The 13,838-nt window shown below is 44.8% G+C and overlaps 1 protein-coding gene across 7 annotated transcripts in view; it reads right to left on the reverse strand.

Annotated features, from left to right (window-relative positions):
- The window catches only part of DIP2A (DIP2 acetate--CoA ligase A), a 119,034-nt gene that overhangs the window by 37,897 nt on the left and 67,299 nt on the right, over nt 1-13,838 (reverse strand). For all 7 annotated transcript variants that reach the window (XM_060640683.3, XM_060640681.3, XM_060640687.3 and 4 more), the window contains 8 exons: nt 9,287-9,378; nt 5,773-5,883; nt 4,392-4,515; nt 3,946-4,055; nt 3,402-3,504; nt 1,901-1,965; nt 1,576-1,669; nt 328-447 (listed from right to left, as the gene is read on the reverse strand). In XM_060640683.3, the coding sequence (XP_060496666.2) occupies nt 328-447; nt 1,576-1,669; nt 1,901-1,965; nt 3,402-3,504; nt 3,946-4,055; nt 4,392-4,515; nt 5,773-5,883; nt 9,287-9,378 (819 nt within the window). The remainder of the gene's footprint in view (nt 1-327; nt 448-1,575; nt 1,670-1,900; nt 1,966-3,401; nt 3,505-3,945; nt 4,056-4,391; nt 4,516-5,772; nt 5,884-9,286; nt 9,379-13,838) is intronic.

A 13,838-nucleotide genomic window follows, 5' to 3' on the forward strand; every position in this document is an offset into this window, starting at 1 on the left:
GGACCAAGGACGGAGGCTGGGACAGGCTCCCAATTAGCATCTACAGTCTGGTCATTTCTTAATGTATCTTCTGTCAATGGTGTTAAAACTGCTTTTAAACTCAGAGCCTTCATAAACATGCATGGGAGATACCAGTGAGTACCCCCACCCCTCCTCGCTCCCCGCCACCAGGGGTTGTATGTCACAGCAGGTTACAGGACATTCATTTATTTCATGCACACGGAATGTCGCCATGCTGTTTCTTCCATATTCTACTAAAGCCTCTTCCCCCCAGAGTCAGGCCTGCGGGAGGAGAGGCCACGTCCTCCATCAGCTGGGCTTACTCACAGGGGTTTGCGCCATCGGCCACGATCAGCATGCGCAGCGAGCTGAGGCTGACGTCCCTCTGTCCTCGCTGAGCTAGGAGAGACCAGTGCATGTCTCGGGATTTCACCAGCGCGGCCCGGGCTGCAGAGGAGGAGCACAGACATGCCCTGCGTCATGGGAAAGTGGTGCCCTGGCACCTCACAGACACACATGCAGGTGCACGAGAGGACAGACAACACAGACTTGTGTTTCTGGCCACAGACTCCCTGCAGCCATGTCCCATAGGCAGTGCAACTGTCCTGACCTGCTGTGTTTAAAAACCAGCTCTGAGGTCTGATTCAGACACAGAAATCTCAGATCTGTCTCCCAACTTTAATTTTCTCTTGGAAGCTCTATCTTGCTCTTCCCATGTCTGCTCTTCTGTCTTCTGTGGTCCCTACCTGAGCTGCTGACTCACACGGTCATGTGGCCAGGCCTGCCGTGTGCTGGGAAGACACCAGGATGTGAAGAGACAGACTCGGCCCTCAGTCCTGGCTGCGCACAGACTAGTGGGCCACACCTGCCAAATCCACCACAACTTGAGCTGTCCTCCATAAAACAGGAGAAACAGAGACAGCTACCACCCAAGGCTGCTGCAAAGATGCACAGCAGAGCACACGCCCAACGTCCGCATGTGGCCGCCAGCGCTGCGATCAGCATGGGCAGTCACCGGGGACAAGTTAGTGGGAGAAAAGAGACCTGAGGCCCAGCCTCTGGGCTTTCTGAAGGTGCCCCCCAGCCCTGCTGGAGTAGAGGCAGGGCCGAGGGTTGTGCAGGTGCTCAGGGAGCACTGCAGCTAACCAAGGCAGGGGGCAGGGCAGGGCACGGCAGGGCCCATGGGCAGCCCCATGGCACTCTGTCTACACTGTTTCCTTGGAATCAGCAGCTCTGCTAGTGGTGGCTTGAAAAGCCCGGCTTCAGATTAAAACCCTCTCTATCTACTACTAAGAATTGGGAGTAGTGATGTGACTGTAAAGGAAGTTTCAAGAGAATAAAATCAGAAGCCTATGGTCCTTGCAGGAGAGAGCTGTCATGGCGCTGTCCTCCACAAGGGTCATCCAGGCCGTGCACGCAGGTCAGGCAACGTCTGAGACGTGGTCACGGCACACGCGGGCTGTGGGGGCTCCTCAGCCTGCATCTGCAGTTCTGCGTGTCAGCTTTATTGTTTTCTTAATCTAAGTGACCTCTTTAATGAAGGGTGAATCCAACGACGGTGCTGTTTCCCGTTACCTTTATACGAACACACTTTCTGAATCCAGGACAGTGGGTTCACTTTCATCAGTGCGTACGGGATGCTGACCACGTGCATCCTATTCATAACACTCTGTGAAAAAAACAGAGGTGCTCAGGGGCAGGCCTCGTCCAGGGGCAGACAGCAGAGGGCCACATCACCCAGAGAAGGCAAAGATAACGTCAATGGCCTTCTCATGATGACACTTCATTTCAGATAAGGGTTAATTACATCACCTAAAAATAGGCATTGGTGTCATCTATTGATATGAAGCACTAGAATCCCTCATTGCAACAATTAGATCGTTTAGCATACAACACTCACTGTTAACACTCCATGCCACAGACCAGCATCCCTTTTGAAATCCAGCACATTTGTTAATGTTTCAGCTGAAAGTGGACAAAGATGGTTAAACCACTGAGTGACCCTCTTCACAAGTCATGTGCATTTTTAAAGAAACTGAGATGAATACATCATTGACATGAAGGGTTTTAGGAAACATACACATTTCCAAACATCATGCACTAATTCATCAATTATCTTGGTTATCTATTCATATTACCAGAAAAACTCAAAAGTAGGTCAATATGACTTTGGATTCAAACAGAGAGCTGTGCTGATCCCTGGTCCGAAAACACAAGCAACGGCATGCCCAAGGCGGCTGCTCAAGCCTCTCACTCTGCAGTGAGATGTGGGGTGAGGACTCACCATGGACACACTTACTTCTCACTTTACACCCAGACTCCCCCATTTCTCGCACCGAGGCCACTACCCTACATCTTCGGGCAATGTCACGGGCTGCTCGTGTTGTACCCCTCTCAGAAAGCTGCCCCTTCTCTCTGCTCTCCCCCAGCGGAGGTGGCGGACGCATGAGCGGGTGGCGACCCAGGCCGTACACAGCCTTGTGCTCGGCAGGACCTGGCTCCAGGCCCCACACAGGGGCTGTGAGCAAATGTGGCCCCCATCAAAACCACAGCAACGCCCAGGTGCATCCCCACAGGATGGACACCAAAGGTGAACACAGGTCTGCTGTGCCAGGAAACATGAGTGCTTTCTGAATAGGTTCTATGCACACGCTCCCTTTGTTAGCTAAAGAGCCCACATGAGAAGTGATACATAGATCTTGACAAAAAGAAAACCATGTGACTTGATTTAACGAATCCAATTTTTAAAAAATTATTCAGGCCCTTGAATATATCTAAAATCATTTTCCAAATCTTAACTGAAGTCTTCAGCTACCCCTTTTAATTTCATTATTTTTTTACCCCTTACTTTTAAACACCCATATTTTAGTTATTTAAACATACCATTCAATTTACTTTCTAGTTTTATTCAATTCCAGTATTGCTATGGTAAGGAAACTACCATGTATCCATTGTTATAGTTTTTAAAATAACAGTTCTCTAAGTTAAATATCCGATATTTAACAGTAAATTGGGGGGGGGGGGGGAGCTACCTATATGTTACCAACAGAAAATCTACAACCATAAAGATTCCATTTCTGTATTTGCATGCATGACAGCTTAAGCCAAAACCATACTCATAGAATATAGTAATACAAACGTGGGTCCAATAAGATGGTTTTCCATTTTTTTTTTTAATGCAAGATACACTGCCTCTCAGCTACATCACAGATTGAACCAGCCCACCAGGCATAAGCAAGTGGTAGTGTGTGAATTTCATGCTCCGTAAAATCAACACACACATATATTTTTTGGAAAGGCCCCTGAGTGGGGCTGCCGGGGTGACCTAACACCCACGCCTCCAGCATGAGCAGAGAGAGCACCGAGCACCCTGGCTGGAAGAGCTGCCCGCATGCCCTTACCTTCCGAGTAGCCGCAAGCCTGGGTCAGAGCCCGGCATTGTGCCAGCAGGGATGCGTGGGACACCGTGACCCCCACTGTGCTGCCTTCTTTGCTTGTTTTATACTGAAAGATTTCAAGAAAAAAAAATCCATTATGTGACGCTTCTGGAGGCCACAGCAGACAGAATGGGAGGCTGGCAGAACTTAAAAAGGAGAAGTGGTCAGTCGTCTGTCCCTCACTAACCATCCTGTCACACCAGAGCACACTTTATGCCATGACTCTCAGGGTGACACCCACAGAGGAAACTAGGACACACCATGGGGCAAGTGTCCCAGCACACTGGTACACACAGGCTCCCCCTAACTGCTGACATCCCGAGGGAGCTGGGGAGGGATGATCAAGCAGGAGTGAAACCAGACCTGACTGAGCTCCCGTCCTACCCTTTCTGCCTCTGAGGTGATGGTAAGACAGAGGGTAAGTGTAAGCCTGTGACCACGCACACTGTCACGGGAAACGAGCTGGGCTCGTGGGGCCCGCAGGCTCCGAGCGGGACGAGGTCATTACCTCGATGTAGGCAGTCCCGGCCCCTGCATCCCGGGCCGGTGGATGCCAGTCTTTCGGGGGCTTGGTCAGATGCTTCCCATCGATCACCAACCAGGCGAGAGGGGGCCAACCTGTGAAGGCACGGACAAGGCACCGGCCCAGGCAAGTGGTGAGTGGGTCTCAGGGCTGAGCCGCCCGCCACTGGCAACTAGCCACTGAGCACCCAGGGAGGAGAAGTCTTGGTCCCGTTTACTCTACATTAATTCATATTTAAGTCAGTGGGTGCCTCTGACCTGTGACCACCACACCAAACGGTGTAGGCCTAGACCCTGAACTGGGGCAAGGGGTGGGTGGCGAGATACACAGGCTTGTGACCAGGACCTAACTCCTGAAGACCCCTCAGCCCACATAAGGTTCGGCTGCCACGAAAGGATACCCGCGCACCGCAGGTGGACTCCCCCGCCTACCTTTGAAAGCTGCCACCTCTCCGGTCTGTGCCTTGGGCAGGCCTTTCTGACAAGCATCCGTGGTCAGGGCCAGGGCAACGCCACAGCTTCCCAGCAGAAACCCAACCTGCTGGCTGCCGGCGTCCTGCACAAAACACGGCGAGGCGCTCATGGGGCCGCCACCAAGGGCCCTGCCCGCTCAGACCCACACACAGAAAGCAGAGTGCTTCACCTTGCCCTTGCAAAGTCCTACAACCCAATCCTATGTAGTAGAGACTATATTTTCATGAAAGTAAAATATAAGCATTTTTAAATTTAAAAGACATATTTTTGCAATGAAATACGAAGTTCTAGATAATGGGCTAATTTCTCAAAGTGTTTTCCTGCAAACAAACGACATTTTGGAGCATTTTAATAAACTCCAAAAATAACAGCATGGAAATTTCCACTTGAATTGTGTTTAAAATTTACATATTAACCTGGGGAGTCCCGACCTTTGACACTTTTACTTATTCGCCACAGAAATGCACATTCCCTGTCAACGCTTCTTCTATATGTGTCCCTCAGTAAAGGTTTGTCATTTTCTTCTTGCAGGTTTGACAAACCTCTTGCTTCTTCCGAAGAGTCTCTGTAGTCAAATATCTGTTCATCATATATTATCCTTTGAGATATACTGGTTTTATTTAAAACTTTACTTTTGGGATTCTTGAGTATTTGTTGCTGACAATGCTCACTTTAAGTACCTGAACTCTGAAATGGTAGAGAGCTTTAATCTTCTAAAATACATGCTTTGTCTACTCCTAAAATGCTATTCGTTTTCCATAACCAGACTACTGACATTTACACTTAAGATGGACTGGCTACCCAGAACATCAGCAAGCTCCCCACATTAATCATTTGTTGGTAACAAAAAACGCATGCCGTTATGTAAGTGGACAGAAATGCAAGAAAATTTCCATCTTGCATATTCAATATTATCACTGAGAAGTGAGCTACAATACATTAATTACTGTGTGACTTATTTATTCCCAAGAAATGAAAATTATTATCAATAAGCACATGGTTTTGGGAGAAAGTTTAACAAAATCTTATCAAATCATAAATTCTATTCATCAGAGAAAAAATGCTCACTGTCTGTACTGGAAAGTTCACAGAGATGATATATTAGCTCCATCTACAGCTTCTAAAAGTCCCTTTCACCAGCAAGATACGTAAAAATGAGTAACTGTCGGTGAAACCGCATCTAATGTCTCCCGAAGTCCTGCTGTGCAGGACCCTCCCTTGGGTCAAAGCAGCACCTGTCTGCCAGAACACGTCCTTTCCCGGGAGGGCAAGATAGGACGTGTCGCGTCTATGTGTCAGCTTTGGAAGAAAACCCCGCGGCCCAGACAGAGTGAACTACCTTTCTTGTTAGCGGCACTTCTATGGGGACAGGAACCAGCTCTGCCAGGAGACAGCCATAAAACCCCACCATGAACATCACCGGGTCACTGTTCGGAAACACCAGGGCCACCTACAACAGCGTGAAGGAAAACCATGAAACCCACTCACGAAGCATGCGATCATTCTCAACACTCAGGATCTCTGCTGACTAGATGGAATCTGGGGCAGTTTAGATGATCTTACAGCTTTTCAAATTGGGTTCAGAAAATGTGATTTGGAGGTTAATTCTTGGTCCTTAAACTCCCTCAACCATGTAACTTTTCATAGTTTTTAGGCTGGGATCTTTATTCCACATGCAACAAAATAATTTAAAATGTTTGTGTCTAGAGGCAGTCCAGCCCCAGTCTGGCTGTGGGATGGGGACCTGGCTCTGTGCACTCTATCTGGGCAGCAGCTGAGGACCCCTGGTGAGGTACCGCCCCCCGCCCCCACATCCGCCAGTCCAGGTGAGAAGTGCCGGAACCAACAGGAAGAGTAGACTCGGAATCAAATGACACCTAAAGTATCTTCCAGAAGGTAAGGTCCTAACACCAAAGTTTTAGCTGAACAGATCTTCACTCAAGGCTTCAGTGTACTGACAGGGGAGGGGGGAGAGCACCGAACACCTCAGCTAAGACCCCTACAGCTGCTGCCTCCTGCGGACTCCCTGGGGGGCCCACCTGATCACCATGCTGCCACTGTTTAAGCCGTATCTTCTATTTATCTTACATTTTTATTTTTATCAAAAACATTTTAAAAACACACAATTTAAGATGACAAAAAGTACTAATGAAAAGTAATACCCATATGCTCCGCCCTTCCTCACTCCCCAAGGCAACCACTTAAAAAATATCCTAGGGGTGCCTCGGTGGCTAAGTCGGTGAAGCATCAGCTCTGATTTCATCTGACTCTGATTTCGGCTCAGGTCACGATCTCACGGTCGTGAGGTTGGGCTCTGCGTTGACAGCATGGAGACTGCTTGGGATGCTCTCTCTGCCCCTCCCCAGCTGGCGCACCAGCATGCACACTCGCTCTCTCTCAAAACAAACAAACATTTTTTAAACATCTTACATCTTCCTCTTGCTATTTATTCATATTTTTAAATATTATGATGCTTATACTACTATATTCTATTTTTTGAACATGTCTCAGTATCGATTCTTTTTCCTATCACTGTAGATGAACACTCAGCCCTCTGTGTTCCTGCCTCTTTCTCTTCCTCCATCCTCCAGCTTCCATTTCTTAGAACATCTGATAAACTTAAAAGCTATTTATGGAACAAGATTTTTATAAGCTCCAAATCTTGTAGTGAGTTTGCTTGAAACCATAAATGGTAAGTCAGAAGAGTGGACAGACTGCTGATGTGGGCCCTTGGACACAAAACAATGGCTGCTAATAACTCTCCACTTCATTAAGACAAAACTCAAGCTACACCTATAGTCTCTGCTTGAGGTCTGGAAATCGAGTTTCTAGCAAGTTAATCTGTTGAAAAGGGCAAAGCTCTCCTTCAAAAGTTGATGTAACAGTGGTTGCACCAGAACTATGACCTGTAGCTTTGAGACTAAATGTTTGGTATAAAAACATTTTTAGAGAATTTGTTATAAAGAGTCGTGTTTGTTCACTTTTACAAACTCTATTCCTCAAGGGAAGAGAAATTTGCCACCCACATCTCATAATGAGTTCATTCACTGTGATCCTGTCAATCTCTCATAATTAACCTAACTACGTGGACTCTCACAAGTCAAGAAGAATATCTGGAAGTCTCTGTCCCTGCAGGAATCTTTTTCAAGAAAAATAAATTAGTGATTCTGGATTCATTTTAAAGCACACCATAAATCAGGAATTCTTACACGCTTGTTCTAAAGCACAAGCATTGTTCTCATACTATTCACATGTTTACAGCCTCGTCCACATCTGCTGATGGTGACAGCTACCACCACCTTTAGTTGCTTTGCTTTCCAGTTTCCACTGGCCAATTTGTTCTAAAATGCTCCACCACGTGTGTTAAATACCTATCGAAAGTATTTTCCAAGTAGCCAAGCAGTCGGGTGAGCTCCTAAGTCTTACCAGATGCTCAGGAGCAAGCCCCAATCCTGGGACCTCCGTCCTCCTGGGCTGCCCTGCTCTGCGGCTCACTCCTGTTCCCCTCGGAAGCTCAGAGGCTCCTTTCTGTACCTGGTCCTGCTGCGGAAGCAGTAAGGAGTGTTGCTGAGCTTTGCTGCAGGCCCTTCACTTTGAAGCTAACACCCTCCAGCTCCAGGATGTTGACTGGCGTTACTACAACCATTTACAACTCTCTACTCTCTGTCCTCCTTCCTGTCTGGAACTCCTACTGGCCAGATGCTGGACCTCCTTGACCAAGTCTCACGTTTACACTATTTGTCCTTCCCACTTTCCATCTCTTAGTCTTCCCTACTAGCATCTTTTTCTTGATTTATGGAGCAATATGTTCATCTTAGTTCTCTAGGGATAGTAATACTAATTTTTTAAAAATTCCTTTTCTGTTTCTGGCTTTCTGCCAAGTTTCTTTCCTCTTCCTCTCTCTTCCTCCCCTGCCTGGCCACCATCCCCTTCTCTTGTTTTTCTCTTCTTTGCCCTTTGGTTGTTCTCTTTCATTCAGGTTTCCTTCTTCAAATGTCCTTGGCGACTGGTTTCTATTTAAAGAGTGGGCACTCAGAGTTGCATGAAACTTACAGTTTCACTACTGGGTGATCTGACCACAGGCAGCCTCTCTCACTAGATTTTCTTACTACTTACAGGACTGGGTGTCCTGTCCTCCATCCTGGATGTTCTGGTCTACCTGCACTTCTCACGTCTGGTTCAGTTTGCCTGGAGCAGTGCTGGCCAACAGAACTTTCTATGATAATGCAAATGTTCTATCTTCAAGCTATCAAATGTGGTAGCTATTAGCCACATGTGGCTTATGCATGAGCCCTCGAAACGTGGCTTGTGTGACTGAGGAACTAAATTTTTTATTTTATTTACTTCTGGTCAATTTAAGTAGCCCCATGTATCTACTGCCAAAAATGTTGGGCAGTGCAGTAAGTACAAGGAACACCACGTCTCTAGCCTCCTTCGTAACCACCTTTGCAGTGAGGCAAAAGGGGGCTGCCTGGTCATATGGAAGAGAGGAAGAGGTAAATAGGAAACACACAGAATTTCAAAGTTACATCAATGTTCTCTCATAAAACCTAAGCTTTGGGGACCTAATATTTATTAACATTAATATTTTATTAAAATCAATATATATGAAGTCAAAGAGGAAAGAACTTGAAGAGTCAGTGGTTGGGCAATGAGGAAGAATAAAAAGAACCATCATCTTATGTACATCATCATAAACTTTTTCCATATTTAATATTTTTTCTTTGTTGACTTTAAATCCCTTGCGTTAATGCTAGAAGTCTAGCCAACTGATGGAATACTGATTTCAATGAGACATATTTTTAGAATTTCTGTTTTTGCTCACTCCAATAAGTTATATTCTAGTTACTTACTCTGTCTCCAGGTTTAAGTAGTGGTTCATTCTTACTAGTCAGTTTATTAAGTAGAGTATAAGCTAGTTTTAAACTCCGACTCCAAAGTTTGCCTAAAATAAAATAAAAATACTAAGCAATGTAAAATTTAAGAAACTAATTATTAACATTTTAATGTAGCAATCACAATACCCCATAATGTACCATCATTCTATTGTTGGAAATTCAGGTAGTTTCCAACTGATAACTATTTTGCACAATGCTGTAATGAACATCGTAGTTTTATCTTAAACACAACTTATAGATTTATTTTTCTTAATACAAAAATAGAACAGGATTTTATTATAGAAAATTTAGAACATAGAAAAGCTAGCAGAAAAAAGTCAGCGTTATTTCGGTTACATGTACACACACACACACACATATACACATGTGCAATTTTCAAGAAATGGGACAATACTTCATTCTGCTTTTCTCAATCAACATTGCACTGTGAGTGCATTTTCATGTCATTAAATGTCTCTCAACCACATCCCTTATCAGAGTGGCATATAGTTCTTTTAACCTTTATGATTCATGAGGTGGGTCCTACCTCCATCTCTAGGTTCCACTCAAGAGAAGACAGTCTGGGAGGTGTCAGTAACCTGCTCAGAGCCACTGGCTGCTGGAGTGGTGTGTCTGGCCCTCCAGGACCCAGCCCCTAGACCCAGGACCCCTCCCCGCTGGCACACAGTCTCAGTACAGAGCCCTAGTGGATGCTCAGCAGAGGACAGCTTCCCCGAGGAAGATGGGAGATGAAACAAAGAGTCAAGGTCTCTGGGGAGGTAGACCAAGGCCGGGGTGACATGGGGTAGGAAGACAAAAAAACCCGAGTCCATCCCCACACCCACAGCAGCCTTGACATTTACCCCATGCGATAATGTACCAAAGAGGTAACACAAGAGTCACAATTTACCTCCCTCAAATTCCTGTGGAGCAGCCACGCCCTCTGAATAAGTGGTAAAATTTCATTGCAAATAATACTAAACCTAGGCTCAACATTGTGAAGTGAGCAAACCGTGGGACCCAAGAAACAAATGAGAAAAAAAATACTCAATTCAAAGCACTGTTGCCTTTGTCTATATAGAAAGGTCAATTCAAGATGTTGATAACTGTAATACATACAGATTTCCAATCCAGCTATATAGAAAAAGAATAATGCATCATGACCAGGTCAGTTTATCTCAAGAATGCAAAAAGTTTCAACAGAAAATCAACATAATTTGTCACATTAACAAAGGTGAAAAAAAGTAAAACAATTTAACAATCACTCAGGATTTTAAATGATTTTTAAAATCCTTCTTAAATTCAAAATGGAAGGAAATTTCCCTAAAGTGATAAAATCCTATAGGAAATATCATAATCGATGGTCAGGTATTGAAAGCTTTCCCTGAAGAAGTAGAAATAAGTCAAGGACAAAGGCCTTTTTACTGAAAGTCTTAGCCAATGCAACAAGATGGAGGGGTGGGGAGAAGGTAAGTGGTTGGAAACAAAACTCATTATTTGCAGATGATGTGACTGAGCACATTATGAATCTTTTATAACTGAAGTTAGCAAGGCTGCCAGACACCACAACAGTGTAGAAAGACTATCTCATTTCTGTATACTGGCAATAAATGTTAAGTAAAAATTTTTAATGATTGTATTTACAATACGATTAAAACAAACATGCCACATATCTAAGAATATGTGTTAAAAAAGATATGCAGTCTCACCACAAGAAATTATAAAACATTACTGAGATAAAGTGAAGATCTGAATGAATGGAAGGATATGTTATGTCCGTGCGCTAGAAGACTCAATAATGCGAAGGTGTCAATTTACAAACTGTTCAAAGCAATTACAACCAAAATCTCAACAGGTGTGCCTGTGGCACCTGACAAACTGATCCCAAAGCTGGCACTGACACACGGATGAGAACAGCTGACACACTCCTGCAGAAGGAAGCGAGATTCCTCCACGGATGTCAAGACTTACTACAGAGCCACAGTAATTAAGGAAGTGTGGTCCTGGCCTAAGGCTATATATAACCCAGTGGGCTGAAACAAAGAACCCCAACTGACCCACTGCATGTGGACCGGTCCACCTAGGACACAGGTGCGCTAGAGAAGAGTGGCAGCCTGTGGGGACGAGCACAGACGGCTGGCTATCCGTCCTGAAAGTCTGACCCGAGACCCAGCCCCACACCACACACAAAACAGCAGAGCTCTCACAAGATACTAGAATAGCTTTATGATCCTGGCGGAGCGAGAGTCCTTGAGAACACAAAGCACTAGGCAGGAATGGAAGGGCCTTCTGCTCACTAAGCTCCCATTCGGGAGTAACAGCCAAAGGACAAAGTGGGAGACACTTGTAGCACACGTCACTGACCAGGACTGGCATCCAGAGCACATACAAAATTCCCACAAATAACCCTATATTTAAAAATGTGTAGGGGCACCTGTGTGGCTCGTTCGGTGAACCATCCGACTCTTGATTTTGGCTCAGGTCATGGTCAGGTCATGACCTCATGGTTTGTGAGCACGAGCCCCACATACAGCTTTGTGCTGACAGTGCTCTCTCTCCCTCTCTGCTTGCCCCTGTCCTGCTCATGCTCTCTTTCTCAAGATAAATAAAGACAACATTTTTTTTTAATGTGTAAAAGATTCAATAGTACTTAACAAAAGAGAAAATCCAAATGATTCAAAAAAAAAAATCCAGGAAAAGATCTCAACCTACTCAGTCTTCAGGAAAATCCAAATTAACACCAAAATGAAATATTACTACCATATTCTCATCAGATTAGCTATAATAAGCCTGGCTGACAATGATGGGGAACAGGTGGGGCGAATACACTGATCAGGTAAACATAAACTGGGAAAGACTGGCATTATCTGATAAATGTAAAGATACGTATAATCTCAGACCCAACACTTCCACTCTGAAGTACATACCCTACAAAAATGCATGCTTATGTACCAGGTGGCACACCCCAGAATGTTCCTAGCAGCACAGTTTGTGATAGCCAAATCTGGATATCACCCAAATGTCTAGCAACATTATAACCGACCGATATGCAGATTCTGATATATATTCATTCCTTGACAGAGATCAATGTGCTGCAACTATACACAATAATATGGACGAATCTTAAAAGCATAATGGAAAAAGATTCTGCTTCCAAGTAGGAGAGAGTACTGGTGGCAGACCAGGGCTCCCACCTGAAAGAATTTAAAAACTGGATAAAATGCAGAAACCATCTGTTGGAGGCAGCAAAGTCAACTAAAGGAGTTAAGACTCCAGAGAGAAAACCCTTGGGGAGGTGAGCTGACTGTGCACAGCTGTTTCTTATAAAAGCTGGGTGTTTAGGGTTCTGGCACTCACAGGAGATGGAGTATCTCATGCCTCATGCCTGTGGATCACTGCCTCTGAGGCACGAAGAAAACAGCAGAGCTGCTGGCAGAGGCTGGGGGCCGTGAGAGCACAGCCGGCCTCCCCCTAGAAGACCTACTGAGTCCTAGGACTGTGAACGACAGGAGGCTGAAAATCCATGCTGAAAACCTCTGAGAAGCAATGTGGGATTCTTAGTAGTACACGAGATAGAAGCCAGGGTTGGGGGACCCCAGAGGAAAAGCACACAGGTGCTCAGACTTGACTGCAGTGACCAGCCACCACGGTACCTGCCAAGAGTAGAGAGGAAGGAACTTCTCTCAAGGAAGGCCACATCACCTGGAGCCTCAACAATTTTTTACACACAGTGTCTATCATTCAATCAAAAAGGTACTATGCATCCCAAAAGACAAGTTCCCCAGACTAAAACCAAGAGAAAGTACAGACAAGAGCAGCAGGCCTGGAGGTGACAGGACCCTGGAGCTTGCCGACAGAGTCATGGTAAGGAAATAAAGGAAAAGATAAAGACAATGCATGGAATGATAAAGAATTTTCCTAGAAAATTATAATAGGAATCAGAACACAGAATTGTTCCAAAAAGACCAAACCAAAAAGACAATATCTAAATTAAGAACTCATCAGGAATTTCACAATACAATAGAAATTTCAGAAACCAGAATTAGAGATTTTGAATTAAGGAAAATAAATCTCCAAACTGAAGTACAGATGACCCTTGAACAACACAGGTCAACTTACACGTGGGTTTTTTTGATAGAGTATAATACTGTGAATGTATTTTTTTCCCTTATGATTTTCCTTTTTTTTTTTTTTTAATTTTTTTAAATGTCTATTTATGTTGAGAGGGTGACAGAGACAGAGACAGTGCTATCAGGGGAGAGGCAGAGAGAGAAGGAAAGAGAGAAAGAATCCCAAGCAGCCTCCACACTGCCAGCGTAGAGCCTGATGTGGGGCTCAAACTCACAAACTATGAGATCATGACCTGAGCCAAAATCAAGAGTCGGATACTTAACCAACTGAGCCACCCAGGTGCCCCATGTTCCTTATGATTTTCTTAATAACATTTTCTTTTCTCTACCTTACTTTATTGTAAGAATACAGTACATGAAACATATAAAAAATATGTGTTAATCGACTACCAATGTTA

The sequence above is a fragment of the Panthera onca genome, chromosome C2 (genome assembly GCF_046562875.1).
Source record: "Panthera onca isolate mPanOnc1 chromosome C2, mPanOnc1 haplotype 2, whole genome shotgun sequence".
NCBI lineage: Eukaryota > Metazoa > Chordata > Mammalia > Carnivora > Felidae > Panthera > Panthera onca.